Source organism: Oncorhynchus keta, chromosome 18, assembly GCF_023373465.1.
Source record: "Oncorhynchus keta strain PuntledgeMale-10-30-2019 chromosome 18, Oket_V2, whole genome shotgun sequence".
In the NCBI taxonomy this organism is placed as follows: Eukaryota; Metazoa; Chordata; class Actinopteri; order Salmoniformes; family Salmonidae; genus Oncorhynchus; species Oncorhynchus keta.
Window position 1 is genome coordinate 4,867,205 of NC_068438.1, and position 25,760 is coordinate 4,892,964.

The 25,760-nt window shown below is 42.0% G+C and overlaps 1 protein-coding gene across 3 annotated transcripts in view; it reads left to right on the forward strand.

Annotated features, from left to right (window-relative positions):
- The window catches only part of grik4 (glutamate receptor, ionotropic, kainate 4), a 321,139-nt gene that overhangs the window by 144,886 nt on the left and 150,493 nt on the right, over positions 1–25,760 (forward strand). For 2 of the 3 annotated variants that reach the window (XM_052467210.1, XM_052467212.1), the window contains exon 3: positions 18,192–18,356. In XM_052467210.1, coding sequence (XP_052323170.1) covers positions 18,192–18,356 — 165 coding nt within the window. Of the gene's footprint in view, positions 1–3,952; positions 4,207–18,191; positions 18,357–25,760 lie in introns of those variants that run through there. The other variant, XM_052467211.1, reaches the window with a different exon arrangement.

Consider the following 25,760-nt stretch of genomic DNA (forward strand, 5'->3'; position numbering starts at 1 on the left):
TTAGCACATTTATTACAAATAAAACAGAAATACCTTATTTACATAAGTATTCAGACCCTTTGCTATGAGACTTGAAGTTGAGCTCAGGTGCATCCTGTTTCCATTGATCATCTTTGAGATTTTTCTACAAATTGGTTAGAGTCCACTTGTGGTAAATTCAATTGATTGGACATGATTTGTAAAGGCCCCACAGTTGACAGTGCATGTCAGAGCAAAAACCAAGCCATGAGGAATTGTCCGTTGAGCTCCGAGACAGGATTGTGTCAAGGCACAGATCTTGGGGAAGGTAGCAACATATTTCTGCAGCATTGAAGGTCCCCAGGAACACAGTGGCCTTCATCATTCTTAAATGGGAGAAGTTTGGAACCACCAAGACTCTTCCTAGAGCTGGCCGCCAAGCCAAACTGAGCAATCAGGGGAGAAGGGCCTTGGTCGGGGAGGTGACCAAGAACCCGATGGTCACTCTGACAGAGCTCTAGAGTTCCTCTGTGGAGATGGGAGAATGTTCCAGAAGGACAAACATCTCTGTAGCACTCCACCAACCAGGCCTTTATGGTAGAGTGGGCAGACGGAAGTCACTCTTCAGTAAAAGGCACATTACAGCCTGCTTGGGAGTTTGCCAACAGGCACCTAATGACTCTCAGACCATGAGAAACAAGATTATCTGGTCTGATGAAACCAAGATTGAACTCTTTGGCCTGAATGCCAAGCGTCACATCTGGAGGAAACCTGGCACCATCCCTACGGTGAAGCATGGTGGTGGCAGCATCATGCTGTGTGGATGTTTTTGGTCCTTCTGTAGCTCAGTTGGTAGAGCATGGCGCTTGTAACGCCAGGGTAGTGGGTTCAATTCCCGGGACCACCCATACGTAGAATGTATGCACACATGACTGTAAGTCGCTTTGGATAAAAGCGTCCGCTAAATGGCATATATATATATATATATATTTTTTTCAGCAGTAAGGACATGGAGACTGGTCAGGATCAAGGGAAAGATGTACGGAGCAAAGTACAGAGAGATCCTTGATGAAAACCTGCTCCACAGTGCTCAGGACCTCAGGCTGGGGCAAGGTTCACCTTCCAACAAAACAACGACCCTAAGCACACAACCAAGACAATGCGGGAGTGGCTTCGGCACAAGTCTCTGAATGTCCTTGAGTCGCTCAGCTACAGCCTGGACATGAACCTGATCGACCATCTCTGGAGAGACCTGAAAATAGCTGTGCAGCAATGCTTCCCATCCAACCTGACAGAGCTTGAGAGCATCTGCAGAGAAGAATGGGAGAAACTCCCCAAATACAGGTGTGCCAAGCTTGTAGCGTCAAACCCAAGAATAATCGAGGCTGTAAAGCCTGCCAAAGGTGCTTCAACAAAGTACTGAGTAAAGGGTCTGAATACTTATGTAAATGTGATATTTCAGTTTGACATTTTTAGTAAATTAGCAAAAATGTCTAAAAACCTGTTTTTGCTCTGTCATTATGGTGTGTAGATTGATGAGGGGGAAAAAACAATTGAATCCATTTTAGAATAAGACTAACGTAACAAAAATGTGGAAATATTCAAGATGTCTGAATACTTTCCGAATGCACTGTACATCAAGTCACTCTGCTCCATCAACTCCTTTTCACCTGCCCCCCTTCTGACACACAGGTGGTGACACGCGTCACTGACGGAAGTGCTCTTACTCCCAGGAAAGGCCTGCACGCTCAAAGACGTCTCCATCATGGTTGACAAATCCACAGTGTCGCCCTCCCAGTGTCCTTTATCGTCTGGAGTTCTGTCATGTTACCCCACTCCTCCAGAGTCCTGAGCAGGTAGCTGGCTAGTGACGGCTGTTCAACAGTCTGATGGCCTGGAGATAGAAACAGTTTTTCAGTCTCTCGGTCCGGCTTTGATACACTTGTACCGTCACTGTCTGCTAGATGGGGTGGCTGAAGTCCTTAGTTAGGTGTAGGCGTGATAGTCACTGTGTGTGTGTGTGTGTGTGTAATGTGTGCATACGTGTTAATCTTTATCAACCTGACTGAATAATTCACCATGCAAGCCACAGGAGCTGTATGCATAATTGCGTGACATTACTTTTGCATGCCACCGGTGTCATCACCCTTAACACTTTATCTCAGCGCCTGCTTTGCCAATTAAAAGCAGGGGGATTACATTAATCAGAAATTAATTCAGGATCCAGGTACCTATGTAGCTCTAGCAACACGTATAATAGTAACAAAGCCAAACTGTGGACTACAGTCAAATCGTAGAAATGTTTCAAAATGCAATCGTGCTGCACGGCAGCGACTAGAATAGGGTGTCATCTGGGACACCGCCTCGATGAACAACCCCCCGAGAGAGAGAGAGAGATGCAGATGGAGAGGCAGAAAGGTGAGGGCTGAATTACAGGCTTTGCTAGCCATGTTCCTGCTGTCTGACTAAATGGAGAGGCTGATCCCAGGGGTCCGTGGCGGAGGGCGGGAGCTCAGCGCAGGGTCATTATCAGCCAGCTCCACTGGGCTGTAGTCCTGCTTGACAGATACTCTCCATGCTACACTAATCACCCATACACCGTCTGGTAATAGCTAATGGTCCACTGGTGTTTTCCACTACATTATTACTGTGTGTGTGTGTGTGTGTGTTTGCGTGCGCGCATGCATGTCCTCAAAACAAAATGTCACCGTTTGTTGTTACCTGGGTGACCCTACTTGACCCAGCCGCTTTGAAATAAAATGACTGTTCTAACAAGACCCTGATCCTATTGCGGACGAAATGTTGGAATGGAAACAACCTACTGACTACTGTGAGCTAGTGTTGCTATACCTCGAGCAACGATCCTAGTTTATATTCTGGACGGGCGGACAACTGCATGTCAGCCTACATCCCATTAAAGGTTTAAACAGGGCTGTCGTCAGTGAAACGTGATGTGTGACTGTAATGTGCCATGATGGCGGTGGTGGGAAAATAACAAACCCTTGGTCAGAACAAGGCTCAGGAGAGACCATTACTGTACGCTAGCAGGCTACACGGGTGTGAAAGTGAATCCAATTGAATTCCATCCCCCACAATCCTCCATCATGCTCTGAGGATTTCTTGCCTAGTTTCCTCCATAAAGTCTCTGGGTGCTCGTCCAACGCACTGGAGTGGATCGCTATGCACAGTCAGTACTGTTGTTAGCTAAAGGCCAAAAATAAAGGCACCTTTTCATTAATGAGCAGGAAGCACATTTCCAAGAACTGTTACTGTTCTTTTCTACAGAAGTTGTGTTTTCTGCCGTAGTAAACTGGAGAATGGTGATAATGATGAACAGAATTGATGAATCGATGACAGATTACCCTGCTATACGGTGCGATTCTGAATCACACAACAATGCTAACCAATTATCAAGTCTTTAAAAGGCGCCGGAGATTTTCCATTTTCTACAACAGTAATATAAAACGGTAGACGACACTCACACTCATTGAGATAGTTGGGTAACAGTTTACATGAACTGTATGTTCAGAATCATAGGTGGCATGCATTATAGCTAGCCTACATAGAGTACACAATGCAATTGGGAGCTGCGTTATTACCTCTCCAAATAATTTAAAAACGTTACGGCCCATTTACTCATAGCATTACATATGTGTGTTTGCGAGAGGAATTCCTCCCTTAAAGTGGAACTGAAAGAATTATGAAATATAATTAACATCTGTTCATATCCCCCCTAGGAAGAATATTACTTTTTAGTTGTTTTTTTCTTTTCCATTTTCTGACAAGCGAGCACTTAGATATGGTCACATTTTCATAAATTCTTAGAATGTTTGGGAATTGTGTAAAGTAAGAAATTTGTACAAATTCGATAGAAATGTAAAGTGGGAAAGCAGCCGTGCGTTTGGACAGTTAATAGGCACAACGCTAAATAAAACCGAATAAAAAAATCGGTCTCTTCCAGGACCGGAGTCTACGCAGACAGGTGCTTCATAGACAATCAGAGCTACAGTAGACCTTTAGGCAAACAAGCCATTTTTCCACTCGGGCCTGCCATCATTCGCTTTGAACTGGACTGTGTTTTTACAGGCAGTTGCAACAGCGTGACTTTAGATCATTAGAATGCATTCGACAACTGCCACAAAATACACCTGAATGGATTTCTGCAAATTATGTAGATACCCGCATGAGTCTTCTTAAATTTGTGAACTTTATAGTCCTGACTCCCATTGATCAAACAACCATAAAAAGGTAGGCAATCTTTCCCTAGATGCATCAACAACTAATGCTAGCCAGAGCAAGATGAGCTAAAATCTAACAAAGGGTTAGATAAACCCTCTAAAACCGTTGTTGCTAGTTGGCCGTCAAAAAATTGCACTGATAAACAATGGGGAATAGTAAGTAGCCTGCTCTTCCTTCTGCAGCTTGCCTGCCAATGTGCATGCGTGTCCCAACCATGCTCCCAAGCTAGCTGGCTAGCGTTAGCTTCCAACCGCAAATTAGCGAATACCTCACTCTGACCTTTGTTCCCGCCCTAGCAGAGCTGGCTGGGCTGTTTACATGTTATCTAGAGCGCTTGTGACTGACTATGACTTTTCTACACTTACTGACACCGGTCATATTCAGCGGGTGTTGCGTGTTCTTAAATTCATCGGTTATTCTGCGCTCTGGCACACTCAGATGAGGGTGCTCTGAAAATGGAGCAGATAGAGTATGTCTTGCGTTCGCATATTCACTCGGGCTATCAGGATACCAGTTGTTCCATGTTCAGCATAGCTAGCTAGCAAAGCGATTCACATTTCTTTCTAGCTAACCAAATGACACCTGCATCTCTTGCTCACTGGCAACCGAAAAACGATATGAGGGGGAAAAAGTCAGTCCCTTACCCACTCCTCCAATGTCATGACAACTTCCTAGCAGCTAGCTAGCTAGCTACAGTGTCTAGCTAACATTAGGCTCTGTTATTTTAGCTTACTACATAAATACATACACTAGCCTATTGGCCACGTTATGACTGACTTGTGACAATTGCCATTGCTAGTTTGATTGCATTGACATTCCCAACATTTGTTTGTTTTTGTCCGAAATATTGAGCCATTGAAATTGAAACAGTGCATCCCGAGTGCATTCCGAGTGATTTACAACCTTATATCAATATTTTTTGGACTACAAAGAAATGTATTGATTGATTATATTAATTACGCATTGAACTGTGTTCTGCCAACAATGACTTATTGTATATCATGGAATGTTGAGTCAAGTGTAGCCTATTTTAAAACCGTTTTTGTAGCATAAACTGGGAATTTGACATTTGTGACTTATATTATGATTGTCTGTTTGTTTCATATGTGCATAGTAGTTCAAATGCTATCAGTTCCACTCTAAGCTTTAATAGTGCTCTGCCCAGTTATAATGTCAAGTTTATTAGTGTAATGTATGCTTTAAGAACATAGGCAGTTAAATGTACATATGTTTTATAAATACAATTTGTATAGATTTTTCTCACACACAAAACAAAAAAGAGCAACAAACAGAAAAGACACAAGGAACACAGTCAACACCACATGATTATCTAATAAACAACGCAAGCCACCCACAGCGTTTTACAGTTGCTTCTTCAGTGAGTAGTTTCTCACTGTCATAATTCCTAGACTTGTGAAGTTGTCTCTCAGCTAAAGAGCCTGCCTGGTGTTCTCTTCCCACAATGCAGCCCACCACCAGGTGATACAATGGGTGGAGAGGGATTAAAACAGAGGTCTGGAGATGTAAACAATTATCCCCTGCACCACACATCCCAGGGACTGGATTCCAATGGCAGGCGGGATGAGCTATCACCCCCATTAACGCCGTCATTAGTCCTCCGTGCCTAATGACCTCCCTTAGACCACACATAGAGTACACACACACACCGACACACACGATTGATCAGTGTCAGAGAATGTTTCCTATGTGCCCTTTCTCTATAATTTCTTGTAAAACCGCTTTCTATCGTAGAAAGTATTTCTTCCGGACTCTACCACGTCTTTTCTGGGAACTAAATACATGCATCCCACGTCCTGAGGGGAACTCTTGCTCTGCACTACATATCTATCTGGTGATTTGTTTTGCCCAATGATTCTAAACTGAAGGTCTTTGATATGAGAAACATGTCATCTTGTATTCCTCATTTGAAATCTACTCCATGTAACTTCCTGCTGATATTAATATTTGGCTTTTCCAAAGATTTCACACAGGTTCTCGATCCTGCTGGGATTTCCCTAATGCCCCAACTGTATATAACATTTAACTTTTTTTAACATAGCCACCTAGAACCCCACATATGTCATTTGAGACAGAACTTGTCTCTTAAAGGAAAAATCTACCCTTTTTTTTCTTCATTAGCCCACTGTTGGTAAAGCCCAAAATGTTTTGCATGTCAGTGATGAAGTTTTCAATTTATGGAACTTTCAAAATACAGAAAGTGTCACAGTATAATGCGATTTTGTGTGATATTTTCCTTTTAATCAACCACCATCAGATTCAATTCCAGCCTCTTATCAGCCTTCTGATTACTCATTGCATTTGCCTTAGATATTATGGTGGATACCCAGGCAGTGACACTGCTGTCATAGCTACATTAATCACAAGTCTAGGTGGATCAATATGTTGTAATGTGCTGTTTTTCATCTCTGCCCATTTCTGAGATGAATAATGTTAGAATTGAACAACGCCATGGCAACAAAGCACCCTCATACTCCCTTCATACTCAACTGTGTCATTAATTTCCTGTTGGGGCTCCACTAAGGCAGTAAACAATATGTTCTCAGAAGTATAGTCCCTGACAAGATGAGGACACTACTGCTAGCAAAGTTATTTTGAATCCACTTGCGTTTCCAACCAATCCGTATGTTCTTATCACAAATCTTTCACTATGTTGCCAGTGTAATGAAGCCACAGGTTGTGCTTCAATAGATGGTGGGGAACACAAGCTCTCATGAACATTTGGCTAAGCTATGGAGAGATGCATGTCTTTGGTCTGCCACGTTGAAATGTTAGGGTGTAAAGTACTACATAATGATGTGAATGAACACATTTTATAACATGAATATAATAATGAATTGAATGCTAGACACCTCTTTTAATTACAGTGCCTTCAGAAACTATTCATACCCCTTGACTTATTTCACATTTTCTTGCCACATTTTTTGCAGTATTCCTTTAGTTTCTTGTTGCAAACAGGATGCATGTTTTGGAATATTTGTATTCTGTACAGGCTTCCTTCTTTTCACTCTGTCAATTAAGTATTGTGGAGTAACTACAATGTTTGTTGATCCATCCTCAGTTTTCTCCAATCACAGCCGTTAAACTCTGTAACTGTTTAAAAGTCACCATTGACCTCATGGTGAAATCGCTGAGCAGTTTCCTTCCTCTCTGGCAACTGAGATGGCAGCATCGCGCCATCAGTACATATCTTGCATTACTCATCTCATATGTATACTGTATTCTATACTATTCTACGGTATCTTAGTCACTTAATAATGTTTACATATCTTGCATTACTCATCTCATATGTATATACTGTATTCTATTCTATGGTATCTTAGCCACTTAATAATGTTTACATATCTTGCATCAATCATCTCATATGTTTATACTGTATTATATACTATTCTACGGTATCTTAGTCACTTAATGGGTATATACTGTATTATATACTATTCTACGGTATCTTAGTCACTTAATGTTTACATATCTGGCATCACTCATCTCATATGTTTATACTGTATTCTATACTATTCTACGGTATCTTAGTCACTTAATGTGTATATACTGTTTTCTATAATATTCTACATGATCTCATTCACCTAATAATGCTTTCATATCTTGCATTACTCATCTCATGTTTATATACTGTTTTTTATACTATTCTACTGTATCTTAGTCCGTTCCGCTCGTCCAAATGTGTATAGTCTTAATTCATTCCTACTTACATTTGTGTGTATTGGGTATATGTTGTGTAATCTGTTGGATTTTACTTGTTAGGTATCACTGCACTGTCGGAGCTAGGAGCACAAGCATTTCGCCACAACCGCAATAACATCTGCTAATCAAGTGTATGTGACCAATACGATTTGATTTGAGTTGAGTTTGGAAGGACCGCCTGTATCTTTTGTAGTGTCTGGGTGTATTGATACACCATCCACAGTGTCATTAATAACTTCACCATGCTCAAAGGGACATTCAGCTTTTAAATGAAAATATTTACCCGTCTAATGATAATCGTCCCTCTTTGCGAAACATTGGAAAATCTCCCCCGGTCTTTGCGGTTGAATCTTTCTCTGAAACTCACTGCTCGACTGAGGGACCTTACAGATACACGTATGTGGGAGTTACATCGATCAAGTACTTATTCCATGTCAGACACTGTTATTGCACACATTCCATGCAACTTATTATGTGAGTTGTTAAGCCTATTTTTACTCCTAAACTTATTTAGGCTTGCCATAACAACGGGGTGGAATACTTATTGATTCAAGACATTTCAGCTTTTTATTTTTAATTCATTTGTCAAACTTTCTTAAAGTATAAATCCACTTTGACATTATGGGATATTGTGTGTAGGCCAGTGACACAAAATCGAAATTGAATCCATTTGAAATTCAGGCTGTAAACACAACAAAATGTGGAAAAGGTCTAGGGGTGTGAATCAGTGGCAGTTGGTTCCATTTAAGATGAGGGAAGATGATTTTATTTTCTCATGATCATGGCCTTATTTCTATTACAGCATATTGGATGACTGTCGTTCATATTCCATTCACCCAGCTCAACGTAACATCGATTTAGGCTACTACATGACACTAGAATTGTACCTGTAACCATCATGAGATTGCTACAACTTAGCCTATGAATTCAAGTTTACAACGATCGAGAGAATAGGTGACAGACAATGACACATTCAATACCGGCTTGCACGCTCTTGCCTGCATCTTGCCTAGAACTAACCTGTTACTAAACCAGCTACAATCATGCAGTACAGTGTACAGTCAGAAATCAGTTTAGCAGTTACACCGGCGGGCCCTGTGGCAATACATTATAAACCAAATACTTACCTTGACCTGCAAGAGTTCCTGTGTTGGATAGCCATAGCTAGATAGCTAAGACAGCATCCCTCTCTGTTTGAGCTGTGTGTTTTAGCAGGCTAAACTAGATAGCTGCATTTGCTAGCTAAGTGAAAGTTGAAAAAATATGACCAAATATAGTTCTCTCTCTCTTGCTTCTCCTTCATTTTGGAAGAAATTAATTTGTTCAAAATTGTTCAACTAGTGCTAGCTGTAATTTATACTTTCAGTACTAGATGAATTATCTGATCCTTTGATTGGATGGATAACATGTCAGTTCATGCTGCAAGAGCTCTGATAGGTTGGAGGACATCCTACGGAAGTTGTCATAATTACTGTGCAAGTCTATGGAAGGGGGTGAGAACCATGAGCCTCCTAGGTTTTGTCTTGACGTCAATGTACCCAGAGGAGGATAGAAGCTAGCTGTCTTCCGGCTACACCATGATGTTACCCTACAGAGTGCTGCTGAGGCTACTGTAGACCTTCATTGCAAAACAGTGTGTTTTACAATCAATTATTTAATGGCGTGAATATATTTAGTATAGTTTTACCTAAAAAGGATAACTTTTTTAATGTTTCACTATTGTTATTTTTATTTATATTTGTACAGCTCATACTCACAGTTGTAAAATACAAATCAACAGATCAACAGAGCTCCAGTTAATCTATTGAAGGCTTCTAATTCTGTTAAGATTGAGTTTAGTACACTTTGTCATGTCACTAGAGTGAATAAAACATCTATTAGACAAGCATGACAAACGGCCAATTGGCTATGCTTCTCGCTGCCTTACCTTCAATCCCCCCTCTACCCTCGTCCAACAGTAAAATCACTGATCAAAAATCGCCTGTCCTCTGTACACGCTAATTAGTATCTGAAGTAATCAGTAGAGATTTGTATTCCCATGGTCAAAATACCAAGCTCATTTATTAACAGACTGAAATATTACATTTGATTTACAAGTGAGACAATTTGCATTAATAAAATGAATAACTTAGGAAGGAATCTGACTGGGGTTTGAAATAAACCTCTCAGTCATTCAGAGGAAGGAGATATCAATGTTCCAGAGGAGAGAGTAAATACAGCTCAGAGGGTGTCTGAAACAGTGCCCGTGTATAAACCCTATAATTATTAAAGTCAGGAGTGGGTCCTTCAGATGCGAACAACATTAAACATTACCGGCTAATATGACCTTGAAAGCACTTTTGTCTCAGCTTGGTAGTGAAGACTAGATGTATTTCAATAATCTCCTGAAATATCCCTCTGGCCCTTTCTTGTAACGGAGTGGAGAGACTTTTGATGAGCAGAATATTAAGAATAGCTGAGATCTTTAAGCAACATGTGTGAAATGCTCCCTTTCTGTACTGTACTTTCACACATCTTACATAGATGGTATTTTTGCATGTTTCTTGGCTCTGGCTTGGTTGTTATGTCGCCCGGTGTGATCACGCAGTGAGCCTTTCTGATAAGAGACTGCAGCGATGAATTAGGACACCCCCGAGGACCGCTAGAACACCTGATGAGGTGCTTTGCCATTTGAATGGTTGTAAAAACCAGACCAGAGCGCACGCAGTCATATTTAATGTTATGCTATTAAGTTTTGGATCAACTGGCATAGGCAGTGCTCTGTCTTTGTGTTCTCTCTCTTATTTCAAGGTTGCCATGTTCTTAGGATAAACATGAAAGATTCCCTGCGAACACATGTTGCAGCGGGATAATAATTCACTGCAGACGAGAAAGCAAAGGAATCGTCTAACGTCCTCAAGTCGCTGAGATGCAACACAGATGCTTACACATCCCACATCCCATGAGATACTCAACCGTTGTTTGCGAGGCCATCTGAAGTATGTGAATCACTCTCCGTAGGCACGGCAGTATGCATGGAGAACTGCATATGCAATGACTGTATAAGCAATGTTCTAAGGTTCTGAATATGTAGCAATGTATCTTCAATGGAGAAACTCAGGTCTGGCCGTTCTGCCACTTTCCCTATTCGTAGGCATGGGACTGTTCAGCAAGGCACAGTGATTTGGAATGTCCAGACATAAATATGCTGAACAACAATATTAACTAAACATGCAACAGTTTCAAAGATTTTACCGAGTTACAGTTCATATAAGGAAATCAGTCAATTGAAATAAATGTTGGCTCTAATCTATGGGTTTCACATGACTGGGCAGGGATCCATGGCAGCCAGGCCCAGCCAATCATTTTTACATTTAACATTTAAGTCATTTAGCAGACGCTCTTATCCAGAGCGACTTACAAATTGGTGCATACACCTTATGACAACCAGTGGAACAGCCACTTGCATCTAAATCTTGTTGGGGGAGAAGGGGGGGTGAGAAGGATTACTTACCCTTACTTACCCTATCCTAGGTATTCCTTGAAGAGGTGGGGTTTCAGGTGTCTCCGGAAGGTGGTGATTGACTCCGCTGTCCTGGCGTCGTGAGGGAGTTTGTTCCACCATTGGGGGCCAGAGCAGCGAACAGTTTTGACTGGGCTGAGCGGGAACTGTACTTCCTCAGTGGTAGGGAGGCGAGCAGGCCAGAGGTGGATGAACGCAGTGCCCTTGTTTGGGTGTAGGGCCTGATCAGAGCCTGGAGGTACTGAGGTGCCGTTCCCCTCACAGCTCCGTAGGCGAGCACCATGGTCTTGTAGCGGATGCGAGCTTCAACTGGAAGCCAGTGGAGAGAGCGGAGGAGCGGGGTGACGTGAGAGAACTTGGGAAGGTTGAACACCAGACGGGCTGCGGCGTTCTGGATGAGTTGTAGGGGTTTAATGGCACAGGCAGGGAGCCCAGCCAACAGCGAGTTGCAGTAATCAAGACGGGAGATGACAAGTGCCTGGATTAGGACCTGCGCCGCTTCCTGTGTGAGGCAGGGTCGTACTCTGCGGATGTTGTAGAGCATGAACCTACAGGAACGGGACACCGCCTTGATGTTAGTTGAGAACGTCAGGGTGTTGTCCAGGATCACGCCAAGGTTCTTAGCGCTCTGGGAGGAGGACACAATGGAGTTGTCAACCGTGATGGCGAGATCATGGAACGGGCAGTCCTTCCCCGGGAGGAAGAGGAGCTCCGTCTTGCTGAGGTTCAGCTTGAGGTGGTGATCCGTCATCCACACTGATATGTCTGCCAGACATGCAGAGATGCGATTCGCCACCTGGTCATCAGAAGGGGGAAAGGAGAAGATTAATTGTGTGGAGTTTTTTTCCACAAAATGGCTTTATTGAAGACAGAAATATTCCTATGCTGTACATTCCTGCAAGTCAGTATGCCAATCTGTGGCATTGTGTTGTTTGACAAAACTTCACATTTTAAAGTGGCCTTTTATTGTCTCCAGCACAAGGTGCACCCACCTGTGTAATGATCATGCTCTTTAATCAGCTTCTTAATATGCCACACCTGTCAGGTGGATGGATTCTATTGGCTAAGGAGAAATGCTCACTAACAGGGATGTCAACAAATCTGTGCACAAAATGTGAAAGAAAAAGAAGCTTTTTGTACGTATGGAACATTTTCTGGGATTGTTCATTTCAACTCATGAAACATGGGACCAACACTTTACATGTTGTGTTTTTGTTCAGTCTCTATAATGTAGAACAAACACATCTCTGACATTTACTGTTGATATTACAATTCACACGCCAGCTCTGTTGAGGACATTTCTATCTGCAACGTTCAACTATGTTTACCATTAATAAAGGTGGCCGCAATAATAGTGCACTACATCATTGATTCAAAATCACCACGTGACCAAAGCCCAGTTCACCCCCATTGCGTCCTTCCTCTTCTCCATATCAGGTTATCGCCAGGCTTCGGCACACCTAAGAGCTTTCAAAAATGTAACGCGTGTAGAGAGAAAGACAGGTATTGTCACACCTCTCGGCTGCCCATTGATTGGTTTAAAAGGTTCAAGGGCTACCCCATGTCTTCCAGACTGAATACAGCATTACTGTACCTCCGCCACAATTCCTATTACTCAACCATTACATATCGACCACTCACAAATGTCACCTCTTCATAACAGACCTTCCTGTTGATTGTTCTAGCTTCTAGAATGTCACAGGGATTGAGTTCGCCAGTCTGTTGGATCGTATGCATGCATTGTTTCAGCAGCTGATTATCCGTACCACATTCCAAGTGACTACATTATACAGAACTATGTGTCGGCCCAATGTCTGCGTCTCCCTGGCTTTGTTGTGAGCTGCTTTGGAGGGGGGTGATATGGGAGATTTGCCCAGCTCTGGCCCTTTCTCCTCTCGCTATAGAAACAGAATAAAACTTGCCCAGAGGCAGTATTTGAGGGAGTGAGACCAATTTGGGCTGTGGAACTGACGGTGAACAGGCAGACAAACAGGCGGATAGACATGCTATGCAAACAGGCAGGGAGACATTCATTGTAGTCTACTTTTTAAACATTAAAACATGTATTTTACATACACTGTCTGTTGGTCATGTCTTTATGCAGTGTGCTTTGTGTATAAATATTGGCTATAGGTACAGTGCATTTGGAAAGTATTCAGACCCCTTCCCTTTATCCACATTTTGTTACGTTTTTTTTCTTCATCAATCTACACACAATAGCTCATAATGACAAAGCAAAAACAGTTGTATTCTTTGATGTTGCACATTTATAAAAAATAAATAACAGAAATACCTCATTTACATAAATATTCAGGCCCTTTGCTATGAGACTCGAAATTGCGCTCAGGTTCATCCTGTTTCCATTGATCATCCTTGAGATGTTTCTACAATTTGGTCCACCTGTGGGAAATTCTAAAAATAATTTTTTACCTTTATTTAACTAGGCAAGTCAGTTAAGAACAAATTCTTATTTACAATGACGGCCTAGGAACAGTGGGTTAACTGCCTTGTTCAGGGGCAGAATGACAGATGTTTACCTTGTCAGCTCAGGGATTCGATCTAGCAACCTTTCGGTTACTTGCCCAACGCTCTAAACACTAGGCTACCTGCCGCCCCATTTCTACAATTTGATGGGAGTCCACCTGTGGGAAATACACTTAATTGAACATGATTTGGAAAGGCACACACCTGTCAATATAAGGTCCCACAGTTGATAGTGCATGTCGGAGTGAAAACCAAGCCATTAGGTCGAAGGAATTGTGTCGAGACACAGATCTGGGGTAGGGTACCAAAAAAATTCTACAGCATTGAATGTCCCCAAGAACACAGTGGCCCCCATCATTCTTAAATGGAAGAAGTTTGGAACCAGCAAGACTCTTCCTAGAACTGACCGCCTGGCCAAACTGAGCAATCAGGGGAGATGGGGCTTAGTCAGGTAGGGGACCAAGAACCCGATGTTCACTCTGACAGAGCTCCAGAGTTGCTCTGTGGAGATGGGAGAACATCCCATAAGGACAACAATCTCTGCAGGACTCCACCAATCAGGCCTTTATGGTAGAGTGGCTAGACAGAAGCCATTCCTCAGTAAAATGATGACACATGACAGCCTGCCTGGAATTTGCCAAAAGGCACCTAAAGGACTCTCAGACCATGAGAAGCAAGATTCTTTGGTCTGATGAAACCAAGATTGAACTCTTTGACCTGAATGCTAAGCATCACGTCTGAAGGAAACTTGGCACCATCCCTACAGTGAAGCATGGTGGTGGCAGCATCATGCGGTGGGGATGTTTTTCAGCGGCAGGAACTGGGTGACTAGTCAGGAATGAGGGAAAGATGAACGGAGCAAAGTATAGAAAGGTCCTTGATGAAAACCTGCTCCATAGTGCTAAGGGTCTCAGACTGGGGTGAAGGTTCACCTTTTAATTTGTAAGTCGCTCTGGATAAGAGCGTCTGCTAAATGACTTAAATGTAAATGTAAATGTAAACAGGACAACCACCCTAAGCACACGGCCAAGACATCGCAGTAGTGGCTTCGGGACAAGTCTCTGAATGTCCTTAAGTGGCCCAGCCAGAGCTCGGACTTGAACCAGATCGAACATCTCTGGAGATAACCTGAAAATAGCTGTGCAGCGACGCTCCCCATCCAACCTGACAGGGCTTGAGAGGATCTGCAGAGAAGAATGGGAGAAACTCCCCAAATACAGGTGTGCCAAGCTTGTAGCGTCATACCCAAGAAGACATGAGGCTGTAATTGCCGACAAAGGTGCTTCAACAAAGTACTGAATAAAGGGTCTGAATACATATGCAAATGTGATATTTCAGTTTTTTATATATATACATTTGTATAAATTTCAAAAAACGTGTTTTTTCTTTGTCTTTGTGGTGTATTGTGTGTAGATTTTAGAGGGAATAAAATAAAATCTATTTTAGAATAAGGCGGTAACAAGTCAAGGGGTCTGAATACTTTCCGAATGCACTGTACATCTCACAAACCCCAATGTTTTGTATTCGGATTGACTATAATTGACTGTCATGTACATCTAATAAAGTAAAGTTAGTAAAAGTAAAGTAATACCAAGTCAGTTAATTGCATATTCAAACACCCTTCATAGCGACTCTAAAATCTCAATTTTGACAAGTAAAAATTATGTAAAATATGGTATTTTGTCAGGAACTCATCACATGTTCATTGCTTTTTAAAGTGTTAATTTGCAAATGTTTCTCCAAATTAAACTTTGCGTGAGACAAACTGTCCATGTTTTTCTTGCAATCAAATCCATATACATTTTAATTGGATAAAAGCTTCTTCCCCATCATGTTAATTATATTCTGTAGGCTACGTTCTGTTTGCACTAGCAGAGACAAGGCAAGGCACAATCTGTACATACTAACTAATGCAGTATCTCCCTCTTTGAATCCCGTTATTCACCAAAAGTTTAATTACGAGTAATGTGGTGGTTATTTCTGTATTATCAAATGAGGAGAGACAGACTTATCACACAAGTCAGAGTTATACTTAAAATACATATTTGTTAGTGAGAGCTCTGCAATAACGATGGCTGGTCGACGAACCACCCTTTGATGATTCGTTTCGTGCCCCGACACAAAGGATACAAAGATATTTTATAGCAAAGATACACCACCTTAGTCTCCATGACAAACAACAGATGTGTGGAATGGTTCACAAGGTCATACTTGATATATGAGAAAGGAGTATCCCCCAGCAAGATATAATTTGCTATGAAGACTGTTCTTTCCCTGGTACTTCACAGTACAGAAACACCAACTCATTCTATGGCATAAATCAATTGTCAACTCCAGATACCCCGATCTCAAGTAAAACTCATGTCCTTGACCACACACCTAGCTAGACAAGCTCACTGAGGGGAGTGAACCTCTGGGTTATACACTATCCCAGGATCGGTGTAACACTATCCCAGGATCGGTGTAACATCAGAGATGACGTACAATGGTTCCAGACACTACCCCACACATCCTGTCTCAGACCTTATCTCCCACAAGGCCGAAGCAGGGAGTGACTGGGCACAGGCATTGTGGAGACAATGAATTGGTTCCACACCATCCTTTCACATGGTTTGTAATAGGTAAAGATACATATTCGCATATGAAGACAATGTTCCCTCCTGTCCTCTTCTCTTTCTGATAGTCTGCATAGCAACAGGGACATGTGATAGACAAGCCTGGCTTCTCCCCTCTCTGGGCCCCAAGTGACCGAGGCCCATATGAGGGAGGAAGTGCAACTGCCAACACCAGAGTCCGAAAGGATACTTGCTAATAACAAGAGTTCCACAGTTCAATCATTTAAGAATATTATGCAGATAAGACATCTTAATTATCTATGTTACCAAGCAAATTCTCATTCTTCCTCCACAGTAAAATAATGGATAAATGGAAAAATATATGGATGAATAAACCTCAGGCAACCTTTTTGCTATACCTTCATCTGAATCCTTGTAAACATCCCTAATTGCTGCGAGGACAGTTTTATCCCGCCGTGGCTGTGGTTTATCAGCTCTAATGCTACAGTAATTATTACATTGTCCTTGCCCTCCATCTACATCCGATCCCGTATCTAATTACAGTGCTGTTAATCTCACTCGCTGGACAACTCAGGGAAAGCAGCAATAGCTGTGATTGCTGTTAAAATGGAGCCCGTAGTGTGAATGTTTTTACAGTTATCGTTCAACAAAATGGTCAGGCAAACGACCTCCTCTTTAGGGGAACCTTTCCTTTTGCTCTACAGGTTGAGTTTATGTATTGGCGCAAAGCACAGAGAAATGCAGGGGTCAGTTATACACACATCTGTACTTGCATTGACTGACCTCACCATTAGGCAACATTCCTACAGAAAGAAAGCTATTATTTAGCACTTAAGCCGATTGTAAATAGCTTCTGGTGGATTGTGTCTATGTTGGAGGGAATTATACAATTCATATTCTCAATTCTCTGTTTTACTTACAGCGTGGTGAGCTCAGGGTTCACTTCCCTCGTCCATTGATTTCTACCTAGAATGTCGTGTTTTTTTTTTAATTTTTTTTATTTTTTTACTTCACCCTAGTCTAATTCGACTAATTACGCTGGAGTGCTGAACCTGAACCTGCTGTCTTGGGACACACTCAGGATTGCAAGCTAGGCACTATGTGCCTTTTCAGTTATCCTAAAACTGTCGTGTGAATCGACCACTGAGTTGTTAATTTGCTTGCTAGGACACAGCAAGGCCCGATCTCTCAACTGGTTGTCTGATTCATTCATATTAATCCCCCCCACACACACACACAAACACACACACACATATGACACATGCAGCGTGTGCGTCATGCGTGAAACAAATATGTTCATTCCGACATGGTTTCGATAAATCCCGAGTGAACAGAACAGCCCTTTTAAAATGTGTTGCCTCATCACTCATGCATTTGATTGAGTTCCACACTTAGATAGGACCTTGCTGGCTGCTGCTCCGGATTAGGAATCACAAGATTTGTAAAGCGGTTGTGCTTTGGCTTCTTTCTTTTTTTTTACACTGTAGCATGTAGTCACTTGTTTATACTGACTATACATTTAGTAATGGTATAACCATCCCATGAAGCATATGTGTGATCTCTGTAGTTCTGCATTATTTGCAGCACAGTTTGTGCAGCACAGAGGAAATCATGAAGTATACGCACCATGTCTTGACAATGTGGCCCATCGTGATACTGGGTTGCCAAAGATCCCTTCTAATGTTATTCTTTCTTCCCATTCTCTTCTGCAGCCGCCATACTTGACGACCCAATGGAGTGCAGCCGGGGTGAGCGATTGGCCATCACTCTGGCAAAGGACAGCATCAACCGGTCCAGTAACCGCTCCACCACGGGAAAGCTGGAGGTGGACATCTTTGAGCTGCTGAGAGACAGTGAATATGAGATGGGAGAGACCAGTAAGTAGTGGGCGGTTGAGGATGAGAGAACGAGGTGGCTTCCCGACTCTGTTATCATTTTCAAAAAGTGAAAGACCACGGTGTCACATTAGAACGTCTGTCTGTCTGTCTGTCTGTCTGTCTGTCTGTCTGTCTGTCTTACTGGTTGGCTGTCTCTGTCAATGTCTGTCTGTCTGTCTGTCTGTCTGTCTTTCTGTCTGTCTGTCTGTCTGTCTGTCTGTCTGTCTGTCTGTCTGTCTTACTGGTCCATTTGGTCTGTCTCTGTCTGTCTGTCTGTCTGTCTGTCTGTCTGTCTGTCTGTCTGTCTGTCTCTGTCTGTCTGGCTGTCTGTCTGTCTGTCTGTCTGTCTGTCTGTCTGTCTGTCTGTCTGTCTTTCTTACTGGTTGGCTGTCTCTGTCAGTGTCTGTCTGTCAATGTCTGTCAGTGTCTGTCTATCCGTCCGTCCATTTGTCCGTTTGTCTGTCTGTCTGTCTGTCTGTCTGTCTGTCTGTCTGTCTGTCTGTCTTACTGTCTGTCTGTCTGTCTGTCTGTCTGTCTGTCTGTCTGTCTGTCTGTCTGTCTGTCTGTCTGTCTGTCTGTCTGTCTGTCTGTCTGTCTGTCTGTCTGTCTGTCTGTCTGTCTGTCTTTCTTACTGGTTGGCTGTCTCTGTCAGTGTCTGTCTGTCAATGTCTGTCAGTGTCTGTCTATCCGTCCGTCCATTTGTCTGTCTGTCTGTCTGTCTGTCTGTCTGTCTGTCTGTCTGTCTGTCTGTCTGTCTGTCTGTCTGTCTGTCTGTCTGTCTGTGTCTCTTACTGGTTGTCTGTCTCTGTCAGTCTGTCTGTCAATGTCTGTCAGTGTCTGTCTACCCGTCCATCCATTCGTCCTTCTGTTTTTCAGTCTTTTAAATTCTGTGCCTGTCTCCCCTTGTTATCCCCTGCTTTCAGAAATCCCTTGAGTACAGCGAGAGTCTATCTTGTTTAGTAATATTTGTAGTAGCGAGAACAGTGGTAAACAAATGATTGGAAAATAGCTGAGGTGCTCTATCGTGTGAAAGAGCAAAATGAGCAGTCATATTTGGACGTTTCAGGAGCCAAAAGGTATGTTGATGTCTGGATGTTAGATTTTGGACCTTGTTTTGTTTCCTTGTAATCCTAGCTGTTTGAATGACTAGCCTAAAGATATACAGTAAATACTACAGCTCTAATGAGGTGGACAGGATTTGGAAAAATCTTAACAATGTCAATAGCCTATCACCATGACCTTGTGCAATGAAATATGAATAATGTATTTACATTTCAACAAGTTGGTTTTAGTGCTGGTATTTTTACACCAGCTACTTTGATTAGATGAAAATTATTAATTATTATTATTAATTAAGCATTTAGATATTTGAGTTAGAATTTTATGACCCCATTAGGTATCCCTCAAAAATATACATGTACAGTTGAAGTCAGAAGTTTACATGCACTTAGGTTGGAGTCATTAAAACTCGTTATTCAACCACTCCACAAATTTCTTATGAACAAACTATAGTTTTGGCAAGTCAGTTAGGACATCTACTTTGTGCATGACACAAGTAATTTTTCCGACAATTGTTTACAGACAGGTTATTTCACTTATAATTCACTGTAACACAATTCCAGTGGGTCAGAAGTTTACATACACTAAGTTGACTGTGCCTTTAAACAGCTTGGGAAATTCCAGAAAATGATGTCATGGCTTTAGAAGCTTCTGATAGGCTAATTGACATTATCTGAGTCACTTGGAGGTGCACCTGTGGATGTATTTCAAGGCCTACCTTCAAACTCAATGCCTCTTTAGACAACATGGGGAAATCAAAAGAAATCAGCCAAGACCTCAGGAAAATAATTGTAGACCTCCACAAGCCTGGTTCATCCTTGGGAGCAATTTCCAAACGCTTGAATGTACCCCGTTCATCTGTACGGGGTACCTTCATACTGAAGCCGTCATACTGCTCAGGAAGGAGACGCATTCTGTTTCCTAGAGATGAACGTACTTTAGTGCGAAAAGTGCAAATCAATCCCAGAACAACAGCAAAGGACCTTGTGAAGATGCTGGAGGAAACAGGTACAATGGACAATGACACCAAACATACTTCCAAAGTTGTGGCAAAATGGTTTAAGGACAACAAAGTCAAGGTATTGGAGTGGCCATCACAAAGCCCTGACCTCAACCCTATAGGGACAGAACTGAAAAAGCTTGTGTGAGCAAGGAGGCCTACTAACCTGACTCAGTTACACCAGCTCTGTCAGGAGGAATGGGCCAAAATTCACCAAAATTACTGTGGGCAGCTTGTGGAAGGCTACCCGAAACGTTTGACCCAAGTTTAACAATTTAAAGGCAATGCTACAAAATATTAATTGAGTATATGTAAACATTTGACCCACTGGGAATGTGAAATATGAAATACACATATGTGAAATAAAAGTTTAAATAAATCTTTCTCTCAACTATTATTCTGACATTTCACATTCTTAAAATACAGTGGTGATCCTAACTGACCTAAGACAGGGAATTTTTACTAGGATTAAATGTTAGGAATTGTGAAAAACTGAGTTTAATGTATTTGGCTAAGGTGTATGTAAACTTCCGACTTCAACTGTATATACAGTGCCTTGCGAAAGTATTCGGCCCCCTTGAACTTTGCGACCTTTTGCCACATTTCAGGCTTCAAACATAAAGATATAAAACTGTATTTTTTTGTGAAGAATCAACAACAAGTGGGACACAATCATGAAGTGGAACGACATTTATTGGATATTTCAAACTTTTTTAACAAATCAAAAACGGAAAAATTACAGTCAAAAAATCAATCATAAGAAACAAGGTTTTGAAGTATTTGGAGATATAAGAAAGCTCATACTGTGTTTAACCCCTTTTTTGGGAAGGCATGAAACTACTTTCATACTTCTGTTCATTTAAAAAAAACGGTAATAGTTACCTTCAGACTAGTCCTGTGACACTTGTGGGGGTCGTAGAGCAAAACGGAGAGAATATCCCCTTTCCACATTAGTTTGTAGCCCAAACGCTTCTGATGCTACAAACAGAAGTTGTCATCAACAGTACCGACTTCAGAAGAGTCCCCTGACACTTGTGGGGGTTATAGAGCAAAATGGAGACCGCCATCGTGCTCCCCTTTCCGTAAATTAACCTCTTTTTAACTAGGCAAGTCAATTAAGAACAAATTCGTATTTACAATGACGACATATAGCGTCCGTATTACAGACGTTTTCATGACAAGACCCATTTTTGTGATGTCTCATGGTCTGGCAAACACCGCTCTAGCTCTGCCACCTTTCACCGCAGATGCGGAAGTATAACATAGGCGGATGTGGTGGATATAGAAAAACTTAAACGGATGGGGATTTTTAAAATCATGTTACTTAGATTGATGCACCTCTGCGTCAATCGACTCTAGGGGGTTAAAAGCACCTTGTACTGTAGGTGTACGTACGCCCATTAGATTCATACCATCATTCAGTTAGTAACCTTATTGAACTGGGGCTTCCAAATTGAGGACAGTAACCCTATTGTTATAAAAAAAGAGGACCCTTCCTTGCAATTCTCAGAATTAGTAGAGCTTTATGGTCGCGGTAGCTCCTCCTCATGCATAAAAACAACTGTATTCCTCTCCCTGCTTGGTTGGCTGCCTGTAAACCCCATTCTAATTTAGTGCTGTAGTGGATGTGCCCAGGTAGAAATTGGATTAGGGATGGATCAGTGGCACCAGTAAGGGGGAAATGTCACACAGCCAGCACTACCTGCCCAGCCCAGTGTGTGTGTGTGTGTGTGTGTGTGTGTGTGTGTGTGTGTGTGTGTGTCTTTCTGCCCGCCCAGCCCCAGCTTTTTACACAACACCAGAGCTGTTCCTGCCTTTTATTAGAGCTCTGGTTATGGCCATGTAGGATGGATAAAAAGTCAGCCAAGACCACCAAGCTTTGTAGAGGTGTGTGTGTGTGTGTGTGTGTGGTTGCCCTGACAAAAATTGCATGTCGAATGTATGTGTAATTTAGAGTTCACATGTTAACACCACTTTTTCACATGTGAGAAAAACGTGTTTTCACCTCACTTGAATTTTGTGAAAAATGGGATATACCATTTCACATGTGAAACACTTTCTCATGTGAAAATCTCACGTTCAACATGGTGAACATGGTGGTGAAATGGTGTCATTCTCCTCACATGTTAAAAGGTGGTGTTAACATGTTGCAGTAGCAATTTTTCCACATATGAGATTGCAAATTCTGTAACGCCATTCTGTATAAAGGTAATTTAGCCTACCCGAGTATAATAATTCAAGTGCGTTAATTGCAGGTACACACCTCTCTTCTTCATACGTTGGTCAGTGACTATTAGAAAGAGCCCAGTGAAAAGAACAAAAGCTAGTGCTCCATGTCTCGTTATTTATCCTGTTTAACATGTTAAAATGAGCACTGTCAGAGTTAATCAGTTAATTAACTCAAGTTCACATTTTTTTTTGGGGGGGGGGCACATTGTCTGAAATCTTTCAAAATACACTGAAAACATCCAAGATAAATTACAGCTCAATTTGAGCAAATTATCAAGCGAATCCTGCGATATACTCCATCCATTTTTGTAATCATTTGACAGCTAGTTGTAGTTAAAGTGTGAAAATGCATATGTGAAAGTGTAGCGGACATGAATACACGTGAAATGTTGGGAAACCACATGTGCCTGACTGTTTTTCACATCTGATTCGTTCACACGTGTTCTGATGTGTCCAAAAAGCCACATACAGTGGGGCAAAAAGGTATTTAGTCAGCCACCAATTGTGCAAGTTCTCCCACATAAAAAGATGAGAGAGGCCTGTAGTTTTCATCATAGGTACACTTCAACTATGACAGACAAAATGAGAAATAAAATCCAGAAAATCACATTGTAGGATTTTTTATGAATTTATTAGCAAATTATGGTGGAAAATAAGTATTTGGTCAATAACAAAAGTTTATCGCAATAATTTGTTATATACTCTTTTTTGGCAATGACAGAGGTCAAACGTTTTCTGTAAGTCTTCACAAGGTTTTCACACACTGTTGCTGGTATTTTGGCCCATTCCTCCATGCAGATCTCCTCTAGAGCAGTGATGTTTTGGGGCTGTTGCTGGGCAACACGGACTTTCAACTCCCTCCAAAGATTTTCTATGGGGTTGAGATCTGGAGACTGGCTAGGCCACTCCAGGACCTTGAAATGCTTCTTACGAAGCCACTCCGTTGCCCGGGCGGTGTGTTTGGGATCATTGTCATGCTGAAAGACCCAGCCACGTTTCATCTTCAATGCCCTTGCTGATGGAAGGATGTTTTCATTCAAAATCTCACGATACATGGCCCCATTCATTCTTTCCTTTACACGAATCAGTCGTCCTGGTCCCTTTGCAGAAAAACAGCCCCAAAGCATGATGTTTCCACCCCCATGCTTCACAGTAGGCATGGTGTTCTTTGGATGCAACTCAGCATTCTTTGTCCTCCAAACACGACGAGTTGAGTTTTTACCAAAAAGTTATATTTTGGTTTCATCTGACCATATGACATTCTCCCAATCTTCTTCTGGATCATCAAAATGCTCTCTAGCAAACTTCAGACTGGCCTGGACATGTACTGGCTTAAGCAGGGGGACACGTCTGGCACTGCAGGATTTGAGTCCCTGGCGGCGTAGTGTGTTACTAATGGTAGGCTTTGTTACTTTGGTCCCAGCTCTCTGCAGGTCATTCACTAGGTCCTCCCGTGTGGTTCTGGGATTTTTGCTCACCGTTCTTGTGATCATTTTGACCCCACAGGGAGATCTTGCATGGAGCCCCAGATCGAGGGAGATTATCAGTGGTCTTGTATGTCTTCCATTTCCTAATAATTGCTCCCACAGTTGATTTCTTCAAACCAAGCTGCTTACTTATTGCAGATTCAGTCTTCCCAGCCTGGTGCAGGTCTACAATTTTGTTTCTGGTGTCCTTTGACAGCTCTTTGGTCTTGGCCATAGTGGAGTTTGGTGTGTGACTGTTTGAGGTTGTGGACAGGTGTCTTTTATACTGATAACAAGTTCAAACAGGTGCCATTAATACAGGTAACGAGTGGAGGACAGAGGATCCTCTTAAAGAAGAAGTTACAGGTCTGTGAGAGCCAGAAATCTTGCTTGTTTGTCGGTGACCAAATACTTATTTTCCACCATAATTTGCAAATTAATTAATTAAAAATCCTACAATGTGATTTTCTGGAGAAAAAAAAATCTAATTTTGTCTTTCATTGTTGAAGTTTACATATGATGAAAATTACAGGTCTCTCTCATCTTTTTAAGTGGGAGAACTTGCACAATTGGTGGCTGACTAAATACTTTTTTGCCCCACATTATTTTCACTTACTGCGTGTGAGTGGTGTGTGTGTGTGTGTGTGTGTGTGTGTGTGTGTGTGTGTGTGTGTGTGTGTGTGTGTGTGTGTGTGTGTGTGTGTGTGTGTGTGTGTGTGTGTGTGTGTGTGTGTGTGCATATGAACGTGTATATTTCTGTGGGTTCACAGAACTAAACTCCAGGTCCCGTGCATATGTTGGCTTTATCTTATTTGCAGCTGCTGCAGCTTTCAATAAGAATTAATTTATTTGAGGGAATCAATCGTAAACACACAGAATGGACTCCAGACAACCCACTGACCTTCTGACCAAGATTAGACAGAAGTGGTGCAGGTTTCCGTTATAATGATCCACATTCATATTGGAAAAGTTGTCACTTGTCACGGATGTAAATTGCTTTGGCCATAGAACGAGGAGGAGCGGGAAAAGAATCCCAAACGGACACATTGGCCTTTTCTCAATTGGATTTGCTCAACTACTGCGTTCTCTCTCTGTCCTCTCTGGCCTACTTTTGAAAAAGGTAATCGAGGAGAGGCAGCGAGGAGAGTGAAGTGGATGAAAATGCACTTGTATGAAATGGCTGTCCTTATCCAATCGTGCGTCATCAAGCAAATTACGTTTACAGGGGGGAATTCCACAATAAATGTACAAAGTGATAAAAACAAATGTAGAACAAATGAGAACAGGATATTCTGTTCCCTGTGTGAAATAGAAAATGCACCCCTGTAAAAAGCCTCATGGGGCGTCATGTCAGGCTAATCAGATCACTTGGTAGTTCGGTGACACCGTGCAGACAGGTGCAAATGTGCTTTAAATGGAGGAGAGAGGGGCAGGTGGGTGGGAGAGGAGAAGGAGGGGAGTGTAGGGGACACTCCATTGGATGACAAAGGGATTATCTATTAATCATTTGATTCACTGCTCCTGTCATTTTCTAATCTCGTTCGGCGAGGATCCCGAGCTTTGCTCCAATGGCTAAAAAATTGTCCCCCTTTACTCTTCCTTTATAAATATTTACCCACATTTGGTGTTTGTTCATGGCCCGTCCCCCAC